The following is a 17,062-nucleotide window of genomic DNA, read 5'->3' as shown; positions in this document are numbered from 1 at the left end:
CTCTCGCTCTCTTACACTGTCTTTCTTGTTCCCCCTTTTTAATCTCTTCCCTTCTCTCGTTTTTTTCCATTTTTCTTCCTCTATCCTTTTTTACTCTTATTCTCTCTGTATTGTGCTCTCTATATTTCTCTCACACTATCTCCCTTTTTTTTCTGTCTCACTTACCTTCTCTCTTTCTCTTACTGTGTCTTTCTTGTTTTTTTCTCTTTTTCTTCCTCTATCCTTTTTCACTCTCCTTCTCTCTCTATTGTGCTTTTTCTATTTCTCTTACTCTTTCTCTCTTTTTTCTGTCTCTCTTACCTTCTCTCTCTCTCTTACTCTGTTTTTCTTGTTGCCCCTCGCTTTTTAATATCTTTCCTTCTCTTGTTTTTTCTCTTTTTCTTCCTCTATCCTTTTTTACTCACTTTTCTCTTTCTTTTTCCCCTTACTCTTTCTCCCTTTTTTCTGTCTCTCTTACCTTCTCTTTCTCTCATACTCCGTGTTTCTTGTTCTCCCTCCCTTTTTAATCTCTTTCCTTCTTGTTTTTTCTCTTCTTCTTCCTCTATCCTTTTTTACTCTTTTTCTCCCTCTATTCTGCTTTTTCTATTTCTCTCACTCTTTCTCCCTTTTCTCTGTCTCTCTTGCCTTCTCTCTCTCTCTTACTTATCTTTCCTTCTTGTTTTTTCTCTTCTTCTTCCTCTATCCTTTTTTACTCTTCTTCTCCCTCTATTCTGCTTTTTCTATTTCTCTCTCTTTCTCCCTTTTCTCTGTCTCTCTTACCTTCTCTCTCTCTCTTACTTATCTTTCCTTCTTGTTTTTTCTCTTCTTCTTCCTCTATCCTTTTTTACTCTTCTTCCCCCTCTATTGTGCTTTTTCTATTTCTCTCACTCGTTCTCCCTTCTCTCTGTCTCTCTTACCTTCTCTCTCTCTCTTTTACTTATCTTTCCTTTTTGTTTTTTCTCTTTTTCTTCCTCTATCCTTTTTTACTCTCCTCCCTCTATTGTGCTTTTTCTATTTCTCTCACTCTTTCTCCCTTTTCTCTGTCCCTCTTACCTTCTCTCTCTCTCTCTTACTTATCTTTCCTTTTTGTTTTTTCTCTTCTTCTTCCTCTATCCTTTTTTACTCTTCTTCTCCCTGTATTGTGCTTTTTCTATTTCTCTCACTCTTTCTCCCTTTTTCTGTCTCTCTTGCCTTCTCTCTCTCTCTTACTTATCTTTCCTTTTTTTTCTCTTTTTCGTCCTCTATCCTTCTTTACTCTGCTTCTCCCTCTATTGTGCTTTTTCTATTTCTCTCACTCTTTCTCCCTTTTCTCTGTCTCTCTTGCCTTCTCTCTCTCTCTCTCTCTCTCTCTCTCTTACTTATCTTTCCTTTTTTTTCTCTTTTTCGTCCTCTATCCTTTTTTATTCTCCTTCTCCCTCTATTGTGCTTTTTCTATTTCTCTCACTCTTTCTCCCCTTTCTCTGTCTCTCTTACCTTCTCTCTCTCTCTTACTTATCTTTCCTTTTTGTTTTTTCTCTTCTTCTTCCTCTATCCTTTTTTACTCTTCTTCTCCCTGTATTGTGCTTTTTCTATTTCTCTCACTCTTTCTCCCTTTTCTCTGTTTCTCTTACCTTCTCTCTCTCTCTCTTACTTATCTTTTCTTCTTGTTATTTTTTCTTTTTCTTCCTCAATCCTTTTTTACTCTTCTTCTCCCTCTATTGTGCTTTTTCTAATTCTCTCACTCTTTCTCCCTTTTTTCTGTCTCTCTTGCCTTCTCTCTCTCTCTTTTACTTATCTTTCCTTTTTGTTTTTTCTCTTTTTCTTCCTCTATCCTTTTTTACTCTCCTCCCTCTATTGTGCTTTTTCTATTTCTCTCACTCTTTCTCCCTTTTCTCTGTCCCTCTTACCTTCTCTCTCTCTCTCTTACTTATTTTTCCTTTTTGTTTTTTCTCTTCTTCTTCCTCTATCCTTTTTTACTCTTCTTCTCCCTGTATTGTGCTTTTTCTATTTCTCTCACTCTTTCTCCCTTTTTCTGTCTCTCTTGCCTTCTCTCTCTCTCTTACTTATCTTTCCTTTTTTTTCTCTTTTTCGTCCTCTATCCTTCTTTACTCTGCTTCTCCCTCTATTGTGCTTTTTCTATTTCTCTCACTCTTTCTCCCTTTTCTCTGTCTCTCTTGCCTTCTCTCTCTCTCTCTCTCTCTCTCTTACTTATCTTTCCTTTTTTTTCTCTTTTTTGTCCTCTATCCTTTTTTATTCTCCTTCTCCCTCTATTGTGCTTTTTCTATTTCTCTCACTCTTTCTCCCTTTTCTCTGTCTCTCTTACCTTCTCTCTCTCTCTTACTTATCTTTCCTTTTTGTTTTTTCTCTTCTTCTTCCTCTATCCTTTTTTACTCTTCTTCTCCCTGTATTGTGCTTTTTCTATTTCTCTCACTCTTTCTCCCTTTTCTCTGTCTCTCTTACCTTCTCTCTCTCTCTCTTACTTATCTTTCCTTCTTGTTATTTTTTCCTTTTCTTCCTCAATCCTTTTTTACTCTTCTTCTCTCTCGATTGTGATTTTTCTATTTCTCTCTCTTTCTCCCTTTTTTCTGTCTCTCTTGCCTTCTCTCTCTCTCTCACTTATCTTTCCTTCTTGTTTTTTCTCTTTTTCTTTCTCAATCCTTTTTTACTCTTTTTCTCCCTCTATTGTGCTTTTTCTATTTCTCTCACTCTTTCTCTCTTTTTTCTGTCTCTTTTGCCTTCTGTCTCTCTCTTACTTATCTTTCCTTCTCTTGTTTTTTCTCTTTCTCTTTTTCTTCCTCTATCCTTTTTTACTCTCCTTCTCCCTCTATTGTGCTTTTTCTATTTCTCTCACTCTTTCTCCCTTCTCTCTGTCTCTCTTACCTTCTCTCTCTCTCTCTCGTACTTATCTTTCCTTCTTGTTTTTTCTCTTTTTCTTCCTCAATCCTTTTTTACTCTTCTTCTCTCTCTTGTGCTCTCTTTTAGGGACTCACCGTAGCGGTAACTTTAGGTCAATCATCAAGCTTGACTTTTCTTTTCCTTTTTTTAATTTCGTTAACCCGGGAACTCTGACGAACCATGTTTTAACAGAGACGACAAACAAAGTGGACTTTTTTGAATGTCTTCTATTTTATCTTCCGTCACACAGCAGAAGCTCATCCAATCCCCTTTTTTTTCTCTGGTGGAGACGAACAAAACGGTCCAAATGTCACAAAAGTCCGTCCCCGGGATTTTCAGTCCGCCGGGACGGACGAGAGAGCGTCTCGTTTTGTCTCGAGAAGATAACGTTATCGAGGGACGGACATTTTTCCCACGTTGCCAAAATACTTCTGCTATCATTTTTTTCCAGGGATTTTTTTTTTCTCCACCATTCATTTTCATGTCAGAAGGACGTTTTTTTTTCGAGGGACATGTTGCCAAATAAGCTTTGTTGTCCCCCTTCTCCTTTCTAATTCCAAAGCTTTCCAATGTTTTTGTTTTTTGCTAGCAGAGGACCAGGGTTGGGTAGGGTTACTTGAACTGGATTACTTTCAATGACTTTTGGATTACTCCAATAGCAAATTTGCTAATAAAAGACAAAAGAAACTCAATATGACAAAAATGATGACTCACAACACGTGGTAAGCTTTCTCTCCTGGCTTTGATCTCTTTGATCTCTGGCAAAACGAATATCAAATGCAGGGTTGGGTAGGGTTACTTGAACTGGATTACTTTCAATGACTTTTGGATTACTCCAATATCAAATATGCTCATAAAAGACAAAAGAAACTAAATATGAATCAAATGATGACTCACAACACGTGGTGAGCTTTCTCTCCTGGCTTTGATCTCCGGCAAAACGAACATCAAATGCAGGGTTGGGTAGGGTTACTTTAACGTGATTACTTTCAATGACTTTTGGATGACTCCAATAGCAAATATGCTCATAAAAGACAAAAGAAACTAAATATGAATCAAATGATGACTCACAACACGTGGTAAGCTTTCTCTCCTGGCTTTGATCTCTTTGATCTCCGGCAAAACGAACATCAAATACGACAGAAACAAAATGAAAATAAATCCAAACAGCTTGCCAACATTTTTGCCGTTCCATGTGTTCTGTTACTCGACAACACTGTGAGAAGCACAAGATATAAACACAAGCCACAGTTTTAGATGTGTCCACTTGATGTCCATGCTACGTACCCTGGTTAGCAAGCAATTCATTTGTAGAAGCTCGTCGCTACCTCGGTCGGGTCTAAATATTAAAAAAAGTTAGCATTTTTTATTTTTTATTTTGTAGACGAACAAAGTCACGCTACAGCTAGCACAAAATGGAGTCATTTTATTCAAATTTAGTTTATTTTGTCTTTTATGAGCATATTTGCTATTGGAGTCATCCAAAAGTAATCGAAAGTAATCCAGTTCAAGTAACCCTACCCAACCCTGCATATAGTACACACAGACAAACAGGAGGACACTACGCCTGCTTCTCATCACCTGCACCTGACTCTAATCAATCTAAAGGAACCAGTAAACACCAATATTTAAGGACCGTGCCCACAGCAAAAGCTGTCAGATGTTTACCTGCTCTTGATGGCACTGGAGTTTTAAAACCAATTTTGTGGATATAGTCAGGGTTGGGTAGGGTTACTTGAACTGGTTTACTTTCAATTACTTTTGGATGACTCCAATAGCAAATATGCTAATAAAAGACAAAAGAAACTAAATAGGAATAGAATGATGACTCACAACACGTGGTAAGCTTTCTCTCCTGGCTTTGATCTCTCACTAATGTCCACCTGTTTGTCTGTAAGTACTATATCCAGGCTTGGGTAGGGTTACTATTGTAATGAGTCAATGTATAGCAAGTAAAAGACCTAAACACTATATTAAAAGAATGAAATGTCATGAATTTAAAATAGAATAGTGTATTTCTTTAGGTTCCTTAAATGAATAATAATCTAAAAAAACAATTTTTAAAAATAACGAATGATTTGAAAAATTGTTTCATGAGGAAAAAAAAATATCAAACCGTTAATGTGCATCTTTATGCATGAAACACCTTTTAAAAATTGTAATTCAATAAGATAATTTATAAACGGTGCATTTTCATCTTTATGTATTAAAAGGATCCCTAAAAAAAACGTTATAAAAATAAAAATAAAATAAAAATAAAATTAAGATAAAATAAAAACAAAATAAAAACAAAATAAAAATAAAATAAAAATAAAATAAAAATAAAATGAAAAATAAAATGAAAAATAAAATAAAAATAAAATAAAAATAAAATGAAAAATAAAATGAAAAATAAAATGAAAAAAATAAATAAATAAATAAAATAAAAATAAAATGAAAAAATAAAATGAAAAATAAAATAAAAATAAAATTAAAATTAAATTAAAATTAAATAAAATTAAAATTAAAATAAAAAAAAACAAAATAAAATAAAATGAAAAATAAAATGAAAAATAAAAGAAAACATAAAATGAAATATAAAAGAAAACATAAAATGAAATATAAAAGAAGAATAAAATAAAACATAAAATGAAAAATAAAATAAAAAATAAAATAAACACAATATAAATGTCAAATAAACGTCAAATAAAAATCAAACAAAAATACAAATACAAATAAAAATGAAAATGATTGTTGAACATCCTTGGACAAATATAGATATTAAAACTGTTTAGTCAAAACATAGCTCATAGAAATATTTATATATCTTTAAAAAATGCTATACAGTTTATGAAAAACAAGTTTAAGGGGGGCAAAAAAAGTAAGATATTGTACTGAGCGCCCTTTTGGTTTTTCTGCGCCTCTGTCCCCGAGCACGTCGAGCAGAATGACAATAGAGGCCATTTATTCGTTCATTCATTCATCCATTCATTCATTGAGATTGAGGAAAAAAATAACAAATAACATTTTGACAAAGGAGAAGAATAACCTGCTAAAAGAAAATATATTTTTCTCTATATTTCTGTATATATTTCTACTGAGCGCCGCGTGGTTTCTCTGTGCCCCCCAGACTATCTCCGAGCATGTCAAGCAGAATGATAATAGAGGCCATTAATTAATTAATTAATTCATTCATTCATTCATCCATCCATTCAGATTGAGGAAAAAAAATAACAAGAAACATTATGGAAAAGGAGAAAAATAACCGGCTAAAAGAAAATAATTTTTTGGTCTATATTTCTGTAAATATTTGCACTGAGCGCCGCATGGTTTCTCTGTGCCCCCCAGACTATCTCCGAGCACGTCAAGCAGAATGAACGGGAACAACCCTTCCGACGAATTCTTCCAAGCGGCCGAACACGCAGAGATCACTTTCCGCAAGATGGAAAATTACCTGAGACACAAACAGCTCACCGACGTCCTCCTAGTGGCCGGAGAGCGAAAGATCGCCGCTCACAGGTACGCTAAGCTAGCTGGTGTTTTTCCAAAATATTGAATATTGAATTTAAGAAAGAAACTCAACTTTACTTTTGTAAAAGACATTAAGAAACTTGTTTGCAGACTGTGTCCGCAGCACTTAATATGAATGAAATTAGCAATAGCATGTACCGTATTTGCCGCACTAAAGGGCGCCCCGGGTTATAGGGCGCACCCCCAAAAAATAGTTTTTGGTCCTATATCTTCCATAGATAAGGTGCACCGGATTATAAGGCGCTACAATGGGAATGTGGACAAAACCGTCAGATGGTTCAGTCCAACTGATTACCCCCTTAACGTTCCGAAAGCTTGCAAAGACGCAAATACGTGTCGAGAACACGTGCGGATGCGGTGTCCGTACGATGTCACTCAAATGCATCCTTTCAAATATCATTCGGAAGGTTAAAGTCTTGGGATTCAAGAAATGCCAACCATTCCTTAGTTTCTATTTTCTTTTTCGCTCGCAACTTTACTGTGCATATGACAATAAACACTTGGAATTGAGTTGAATTCACTCAGCTCATCACAGCAACATTCAGATTCAGATTCAGATCTACTTTATTGTCATTCTAGTACACGTGTATACAGAACGAAATGTCGATACATCTGACCCGCACAGTTTCCTCGAATGTACAGATATAAGTAAAAGTTGTATTGTATTATGGCTACGTACAGTATTTTACCATACCTTAGTGCCGATAGTGCAAGAGGAGTAGCTAACCAGATGTGCAAAATGGGCATTCAGGTTAACAAGTCAGGTAAACAGTAACATTAACACTGTAACAATAACGCTGTAATTACAATAGTGCAGAGAGCAATGTGCAAGGAGTGGCAAGCTATAAAAAGAAAAAACTGCCAGTAGTGCAAAAAGTCAGATTAGCAGCAGTTTAGATTTACTATGTGTTTGATTGACCATTTAACAGTCTAATGGTCAGGGGGACAAGACTATTGCGGAACCTGGTGGTCCTGCACCGCACAATGCAGTACCTCTTCCCAGAGGCTAGCAGAGTGAACAGTCCATGATGGGGGTGAGAGGGGTCCCTGATAATGTTCTTAGCATGGGATAGGCAGCGCTTCTGGCCAATGTCCTGAATGGAGGGAAGTGTAGTCCCGATTATTTTCTCTGCTGTCCTCGTTACCCTCCTCACACTACCCCAGTCGGTAGCGCTGCAGCCTCCACACCACACAGAGATACAGCTGGTCAGGATACTCTCTATGGTGCCCCTGTAGAATGTGATGAGGGAGGGTGGGGGCAGGTGGGCTCTCCTCATCCTCCGCAGGAAGTACAGGCGCTGCTGTGCCCTCTTAACCAGTGATGCAGTGTTCACGGACCAGGTGAGTTTGTTTGTAATGTGCACCCCTAGGAACTTGATACTGCTGACAACCTCCACAGCCTTGTTGTTGATGCAAAGTGGGGCATGGTTGGGCTGGTTTTTCCTAAAGTCGACAATGATCTCTTTAGTTTTGTCAACATTCAGGACCAGGCTGTTGTCCCTGCACCAGGCCACCAACTGCTCCACCTCCTCTCTGTAGGCCAGGTCGTTGTCGTCCCTGATGAGGCCCATCAAGATCGTTCTAAAACAAGATACCGGGAAAATATAAAGCCGCATAGCTCACCTAAGTTCTCACGTTCAATAATGATACGCAATCGTGGTCTTCTTACAACCGTGAGTGTAGTAAATCCAGGAGAGTCAAATATTTACAAATACAGACTAATGAAACATGTTTCTTTATGGCGTAGTTAAGCAAGCTTGCTATTCAGTCATTTTTTTCGGCCAATTGCAGGGTTTGTTTTGGCCCCCTAGCCAATCCGAGGCTCCGAACAACTTCAGCCAATAGCGATCGATTTAACGGATGATTGACACATTGGTTAGCCAATGAAACGCCGGTATATAAATCCCAGCATACACCGCGGACTACTCCACGTTCGGCGGAAAATTTAGTCGGCGGCTGTTGCGTAAGTTGCGAGACCTTGCGACTTAATATTGAGCCATATATAAGGCGCACTGTATTATAAGGCGCATGGTCAGCTTTTGAAAAAAATTAAGACTTTTAGGTGCGCCTTATAGGGCGGAAAATACGGTACGCAGGAGTACGACGAAAACACTCTCAAAACAAAACTCAAAGTATTGTAACAGCCTGTACACATGGTGAGCCATATGACTGATCTTAAGCTCTCCCATCCCTTGCACGCATGGCAAAGTGGCTAGCTAGCTAGCTAGCTAGCTACCCGTCTCCCCTCCGATTGGTGGAGGGAGCTGCAAACAATCCCGCCGCTATCGTCTCATTCCACCTCTGACCGGAGATCCAAAGTGTGTCAATATGTGCACAACGGCAGGAATTGAAATTGAAATTCAATAGATTTCACAATAAAAACAGCCGGATGTTTATTTTCCGGGATAGTGGGTCTGTTGCCGGGTAGATTAGAGTGGGCACTTCTCACCCGAGCGGACACAAAAATTGTCTGCCGATCAATTCATGTATTACGGGAAAAAAATTCAATTGAATAAAAACAATATAGTAATAATATCAATGAAACAAAATAATTAATAATATTTAATCATTGTAAATTCCACACGACAAGCTGCTACTTTTCCACAATTAATGCATTCCAAATACAAAACACTGCAGGGACATCTGGAAACATTTATGATGCCCTTCTAGAGGGGAAATGATGTTTTTGCCAGCAACATTTTATTCAGTATTTTTACTTCCTCACCTTGTAAATATTTTTGTCTAATTGTCCTGACAAAAAACAAAAAAGCTTCAATAACAACAACAACAAAACTTTCAAATATTGACCAACAAAAAGCCAAAAAATGATTAAATACACGACCAAGAAATTGAAAACAAACATCAATAATTGCAAAAAATACTAAAAACAAAAACAAGACGCCAAAAAGACCAAAAGCATACCCAAAAAGAAATAATAATAATACAAAATAATCATCAAAAACACCCACAAAAGGACCAACAAAAAAACCAAAACAAGACCCCAAAAAGACCAAAAGCATACCCAAAAAGAAATAATAATAATACAAAAAAATCATCAAAAACACCCACAAAAGGACCAACAAAAAAAACAAAACAAGACCCCAAAAAGACCAAAAGCATACCCAAAAAGAAATAATAATAATACAAAAAAATCATCAAAAACACCCACAAAAGGACCAACAAAAAAAACAAAACAAGACCCCAAAAAGACCAAAAGCATACCCAAAAAGAAATAATAATAATACAAAATAATCATCAAAAACACCCACAAAAGGACCAACAAAAAAACCAAAACAAGACCCCAAAAAGACCAAAAGCATACCCAAAAAGAAATAATAATAATACAAAAAAATCATCAAAAACACCCACAAAAGGACCAACAAAAAAAAACAAAACAAGACCCCAAAAAGACCAAAAGCATACCCAAAAAGAAATAATAATAATACAAAAAAATCATCAAAAACACCCACAAAAGGACCAACAAAAAAAACAAAACAAGACCCCAAAAAGACCAAAAGCATACCCAAAAAGAAATAATAATAATACAAAATAATCATCAAAAACACCCACAAAAGGACCAACAAAAAAAACAAAACAAGACCCCAAAAAGACCAAAAGCATACCCAAAAAGAAATAATAATAATACAAAAAAATCATCAAAAACACCCACAAAAGGACCAACAAAAAAACCAAAACAAGACCCCAAAAAGACCAAAAGCATACCCAAAAAGAAATAATAATAATACAAAAAAATCATCAAAAACACCCACAAAAGGACCAACAAAAAAAACAAAACAAGACCCCAAAAAGACCAAAAGCATACCCAAAAAGAAATAATAATAATACAAAAAAATCATCAAAAACACCCACAAAAGGACCAACAAAAAAAACAAAACAAGACCCCAAAAAGACCAAAAGCATACCCAAAAAGAAATAATAATAATACAAAATAATCATCAAAAACATCCACAAAAGGACCAACAAAAAAAACAAAACAAGACCCCCAAAAAGACCAAAAGCATACCCAAAAAGAAATAATAATAATACAAAAAAATCATCAAAAACACCGACAAAAGGACCAACAAAAAAAACAAAACAAGACCCCAAAAAGACCAAAAGCATACCCAAAAAGAAATAATAATAATACAAAATAATCATCAAAAACACCCACAAAAGGACCAACAAAAAAACCAAAACAAGACCCCAAAAAGACCAAAAGCATACCCAAAAAGAAATAATAATAATACAAAAAAATCATCAAAAACACCCACAAAAGGACCAACAAAAAAAACAAAACAAGACCCCAAAAAGACCAAAAGCATACCCAAAAAGAAATAATAATAATACAAAATAATCATCAAAAACACCCACAAAAGGACCAACAAAAAAAACAAAACAAGACCCCAAAAAGACCAAAAGCATACCCAAAAAGAAATAATAATACAAAAAAATCATCAAAAACACCCACAAAAGGACCAACAAAAAAACCAAAACAAGACCCCAAAAAGACCAAAAGCATACCCAAAAAGAAATAATAATAATACAAAAAAATCATCAAAAACACCCACAAAAGGACCAACAAAAAAAACAAAACAAGACCCCAAAAAGACCAAAAGCATACCCAAAAAGAAATAATAATAATACAAAAAAATCATCAAAAACACCCACAAAAGGACCAACAAAAAAAACAAAACAAGACCCCAAAAAGACCAAAAGCATACCCAAAAAGAAATAATAATAATACAAAATAATCATCAAAAACATCCACAAAAGGACCAACAAAAAAAACAAAACAAGACCCCCAAAAAGACCAAAAGCATACCCAAAAAGAAATAATAATAATACAAAAAAATCATCAAAAACACCGACAAAAGGACCAACAAAAAAAACAAAACAAGACCCCAAAAAGACCAAAAGCATACCCAAAAAGAAATAATAATAATACAAAAAAATCATCAAAAACACCCACAAAAGGACCAACAAAAAAACCAAAACAAGACCCCAAAAAGACCAAAAGCATACCCAAAAAGAAATAATAATAATACAAAAAAATCATCAAAAACACCCACAAAAGGACCAACAAAAAAAACAAAACAAGACCCCAAAAAGACCAAAAGCATACCCAAAAAGAAATAATAATAATACAAAAAAATCATCAAAAACACCCACAAAAGGACCAACAAAAAAAACAAAACAAGACCCCAAAAAGACCAAAAGCATACCCAAAAAGAAATAATAATAATACAAAAAAATCATCAAAAACACCCACAAAAGGACCAACAAAAAAACCAAAACAAGACCCCAAAAAGACCAAAAGCATACCCAAAAAGAAATAATAATAATACAAAAAAATCATCAAAAACACCGACAAAAGGACCAACAAAAAAAACAAAACAAGACCCCAAAAAGACCAAAAGCATACCCAAAAAGAAATAATAATAATACAAAATAATCATCAAAAACACCCACAAAAAGACCAACAAAAAAACAAAAACAACCTTCTACTTCCAAATTGAACCGCAGTAAAAGTTAGCTAGCAAAAACTCGACACTTCTCTTTCCGTATCATTGTCATGCCACTGAAGTTTCCTTTAATAATAATAATAATAATAATAATTATTCCTTGAGGAACGATGACAAGCAAATGCAATTTGGTCCGTTGCCACGGCAATCACTAAGGATACAAAAAAAAAAAAAACCTCTGTGTTGCTATCTGGCACTACTCTCCACAGGATGGTTGCCCTGGCAGAATTCACTGTACTGATTAAGAAATGGCGTCCTCCCCTCCCGCAAGAATATACATTTTTTGTCTGTGCACCAGACTTGTACTCATGGGGGCGTAACAATACCAAGCACCCCCAAAACTATAGCAGTTTTAAAAAACTATTTACCATCATAAAGGACAGGATAAAATTAGATAGGATGAAAAATTACACACAAAAAAATAAAAGTAATCCATTGCCTCAAATAGATTCCTAGTACCACTTTCAATATTTAGTTTTGTAGTAATACTGTAGTTCTACCTGTATTTTTTTTATATAAGATTTCTGCAGTCACACTTTTTGTCAGGTTTATGTATTTTTGTTATATTTATTTTGGTATTTTTGCAGAAATTCTGCAATAGTATTTTCTTTCGTCTTCCATTGTAGAATTGTCTTAGTATATCTGTAGTATTTGTAGCATTACCGCAGATGTATTTTTGTAGTATTTCTATCATAAATCATCTGGAGGAGTATTTTAGTAAAAGTTTTTCCATACTAGTATATTTGTGGTACTTCTATGTTAGTTTTAATATTACTGTACTTGAATTTTTGTAGTATTTATGTTGTAATATTTATCTAAATTTACTTATTTTATCATAGTATTACTGCAGTAGTATTTTTCTAATTTTTTAATAGTATTTTTTTTATTATCACAATGGAGACAAAATATTGTATCGTGTCCCTGTTTTAAAGCACTAAAAATGATATTTAGTTTTGTAGTAATTATGTAGTATTTGTAGCATTCCTGCAGTTGTATTTTTGTAGTATTTCTATCATAAATCACCTGGATTAGTATTTTAGTAAAAGTATTTTGTAGAATATCAATTCGAGTATATTTATGGTACTTCTATATTATTTTTTAATATTACTTGTGTTTTTGTAGTATTTATGTTGTAATATTTCTATAAAAGGATTTTTTTATCATAGTATTACTGTAGTAGTATTTATTATAGTATTTTTTTATTATCTCAATGGAGACAAATTATTATATCATGTCCCTGTTTTAAAGCACTAAACATGATATTTAGTTTTGTAGTAATTATGTAGTATTTGTAGCATTCCGCAGTTGTATTTTTGTAGTATTTATATCATAAATCATCTGGAGGAGTATTTTAGTAAAAGTATTTTGTAGAATATCCATACTAGTGTATTTATGGGACTTCTATATTATTTTCCAATATTACTCTACTTGTGTATTTTTGTAGTATTTATGTTGTAATATTTTTATAAAATGATTTTTCTATCATAGTATTACTGTAGAAGTATTTTTCTAATATTTTTTTGTACATCTTCCATTGTATAATCGTCTTAGTACTTTTGTAGTATTTGTAGCATTCCCACAATTGTAGTTTTGTAGTATTTCTATCATAAATCATCTGGAGGAGTATTTTAGTAAAAGTATTTTTAAGTATATCCATTCTAGTATATTTATGGGACTTCTATGTTCGTTTTAATATTACTGTACTTGTATTTTTGTAGTACTTATGTTGTAGTATTTCTATAAACTGATTTTTTATCATAGTATTACTGTAGTAGTATTATTCCATTTTTTTACAGTATTTTTTTATTATCGCAAAGAAGACAAAATATTATATCATGTCCCTGTTTTAAAGCACTAAACATGATATTTAGTTTTGTAGTAATTATGTAGTATTTGTTGCATTCCCGCAGTTGTATTTTTGTAGTATTTCTATCATAAATCATCTGGAGGAGTATTTTAGTAAAAGTATGTTGAAGTATATCCATACTAGTATATTTATGGTACTTTTATATTACTTTTTAATATTACTTGTTATTTTGTAGTATTTATGTTGTAATATTTCTATAAAAGGATTTTTTTTTATCATAGTATTACTGTAGTAGTATTTATTATAGTATTTTTTTATTATCTCAATGGAGACAAATTATTATATCATGTCCCTGTTTTAAAGCACTAAACATGATATTTAGTTTTATAGTAATTATGTAGTATTTGTAGCATTCCGCAGTTGTATTTTTGTAGTATTTATATCATAAATCATCTGGAGGAGTATTTTAGTAAAAGTATTTTGTAGAATATCCATACTAGTGTATTTATGGGACTTCTATATTATTTTCCAATATTACTCTACTTGTATTTTTGTAGTATTTATGTTGTAATATTTTTATAAAATGATTTTTCTATCATAGTATTGATGTAAAAGTATTTTTCTAATATTTTTTGTACATTTTCCATTGTATAATCGTCTTAGTCTATCTGCAGTATTTGTAGCATTATATCTTTGTATATGTATATTTATTTTTCAATATTACTTGTATTTTCGTAGTATTTATGTTGTAATATTTCTATAAAATGATTTTTTTTTATCATAGTACTACTGTAGTAGTATTTTTATAGTATTTTTTATTATCACAATGGAGACAAAATAATATATCACGTCCCTGTTTTAAAGCACTAAACATGATATTAAGTTTTGTAGTAATTATGTAGTATTTTAGTAGTATTTCCATAGTGGTTATTTCGTTAGGGACACAGTTGGCACCCCAAAAACATGTTTTTATTGTAGTACTTTATTTACTATCATTTTTTTGAGCTTTCCTCTTTGGTGGGCCGTATAAGAAAAGCCTGAGGGGCTGCGTGTGGGCCGCAGATGGTAGTTTGCCCACCCCTGCTCAGAAACCGATATCGCCCCCTGCCGGTACTTCCATGTATATACGATTCCGACGTTCTTTGAGGCCATCTTGTTTTTTGCACCAGACTGGTCCTGAGCTCGGTGTCGGATTACTTTGCGGCCATGTTCACCAGCGACGTTTTGGAGGCCAAACAGGAAGAGATCAAGATGGAGGGCGTGGACCCCCACGCCCTCGCCTCCCTCGTGCAATTCGCATACACCGGTCAGTACGCCATTTCAAATTTCATATATACTGCTTTCATGTACTTGACAAAATGGTAAATGGTATGCATTTGTATAGCGCTTTTCAAGTCAATGAAAACCTCTCAAAGCGCTTTACGATGTGCTTCACACTTACCCATTCACACCCACACCCACACACCAATAGGGAGTCAGCCTCCAAACCTTTTGAGGATAATCAAGATGCTAAATGGTAAATGGTCTGCATTTCTATAGCGCTTTTCAGGTCACTGAAGACCTCCCAAAGGGCTTTACAATGTGCTTCACACTTACCCATACACACTCACACTCACAGACCAATAGGGAGTCAGCCTCCAAACGTTTTGAGGATAATCAAGATGCTAAATGGTAAGTGGTCTGCATTTCTATAGCGCTTTTCAAGTCAATGAAAACCTCTCAAAGCGCTTTACAATGTGCTTCACACTTACCCATTCACACACACACACTCACAACCTATAGGGAGTCAGCCTCCAAACGTTTTGAGGATAATCAAGATGCTAAATAGTAAATGTTCTGCATTTCTATAGCGCTTTTCAAGTCACTGAAGACCTCCCAAAGCGCTTTACAATGTGCTTTACACTTACCCATTCACACACACACATACTCACACTCACAGACCAATAGGGAGTCAGCCTCCAAACGTTTTGAGGATAATCAAGATGCTAAATGGTAAATGGTCTGCATTTCTATAGCGCTTTTCAAGTCAATGAAGACCTCCCAAAGCGCTTTTCAATGTGCTTCACACTTCGCACACACACACACTCATACACCAATAGCGGCCATGCAGCCATGCAAGACGCCGACCAGCTTATCGGGGGCATTAGGGTTTCAGTGTCTTGCCCAAGGACACTTTGACATATGACACGGCAGAGTCGGGAATCGAACCAGCGATCTTTTGATCTAGACACCTATCTATCTAGACATCTATCTATCTAGACTTCTATCTATCAAGTCATCTAGACTTCTATCTATCTATCTATCTATCTATCTATCTATCTATCTATCTATCTATCTATCTATCTATCTATCTATCTATCTATCTATCTATCTATCTATCTATCTATCTATCTATCTATCTATCTATCTATCTATCTATCTATCTATCTATCTATCTATCTATCTATCTATCTATCTATCTATCTATCTATCTATCTATCTAGACTGCTATCTAGACTGCTATCTAGACTGCTATCTAGACTGCTATCTAGACTGCTATCTAGACTGCTATCTAGACTGCTATCTAGACTGCTATCTAGACTGCTATCTAGACTGCTATCTAGACTGCTATCTAGACAGCTATCTAGACAGCTAGACTTCTATCCATCTAGACAGCTAGACATATATCGATCTATCTAGACTTCTGTCTATCTAGACATCTAGACTTCTATTTATCTAGACTTCTATTGATCCAGACATCTATCTATCCATCTATCTATTTAGACATCTATGTATCCATCTATCTATTTAGACATCTAAAAGTAACATATCAAAACTTAGATTTAAAAAGTAATTAATCTATTAAAGTTAAAAAGAAACAACAAGTTTTTTTAATTCATTTTATTTAAAGTATGAATTTAATCAAGGCATGTAAAGGGATGGGCGCCACCAGACTGTACTTGCCCAAGACACACCACAGGAAATGGTGCTCCAACGACCCCTAGTGGTTGAGGAATCCACCGAACCGTCACAAAACAATATAGAAATATATTAATTTTGACATAAAAAAAACAGGAGCTGAAAGATGTATGCACCGATTTTAGCAGAGGTTCTTATCCTAAGCTTTTATTTTGAAAAAATAAAGTTAGTAGGGCATTACAAGTACATTAATAGTAGTTTAATTTGCAAATAAATATAAACATTTTAGAAAGGTATTATTTTGAAAATATAAAAAGGAAGCCCGTGCTTTGAACTCCTTTTAGATTGCACATATTTTATGGTGATTGAGTTTGAGACTATTAAAATGTTTATTAAATGGGTCGAAGGGGGGTCGTAATTCTTTTATTTTGAAAATAAAACGGGCTTTCCACTGACTTTTAGTATTACTTTT

At 34.3% G+C, this 17,062-nt stretch overlaps 1 protein-coding gene across 1 annotated transcript in view; it reads left to right on the top strand.

Annotated features, from left to right (window-relative positions):
- Positions 1–6,184: 6,184 nt before the first annotated feature.
- klhl4 (kelch-like family member 4) overlaps positions 6,185–17,062 on the top strand; it is a 47,280-nt gene continuing 36,402 nt past the window's right edge. Inside the window, exons 1-2 of the mRNA XM_088344340.1 lie at positions 6,185–6,351; positions 14,862–14,998. Of these exons, the coding sequence (XP_088200466.1) occupies positions 6,206–6,351; positions 14,862–14,998 (283 nt within the window). The 5' untranslated portion in view covers positions 6,185–6,205. The remainder of the gene's footprint in view (positions 6,352–14,861; positions 14,999–17,062) is intronic.

This window comes from Urocampus carinirostris, chromosome 9 (assembly GCF_059441175.1).
Source record: "Urocampus carinirostris isolate Australia breed hairy pipefish chromosome 9, RoL_Ucar_1.0, whole genome shotgun sequence".
NCBI lineage: Eukaryota > Metazoa > Chordata > Actinopteri > Syngnathiformes > Syngnathidae > Urocampus > Urocampus carinirostris.
The sequence above is the reverse complement of the archived record's forward strand: the minus strand, read 5'-3'. Positions and strand labels throughout refer to the sequence as shown.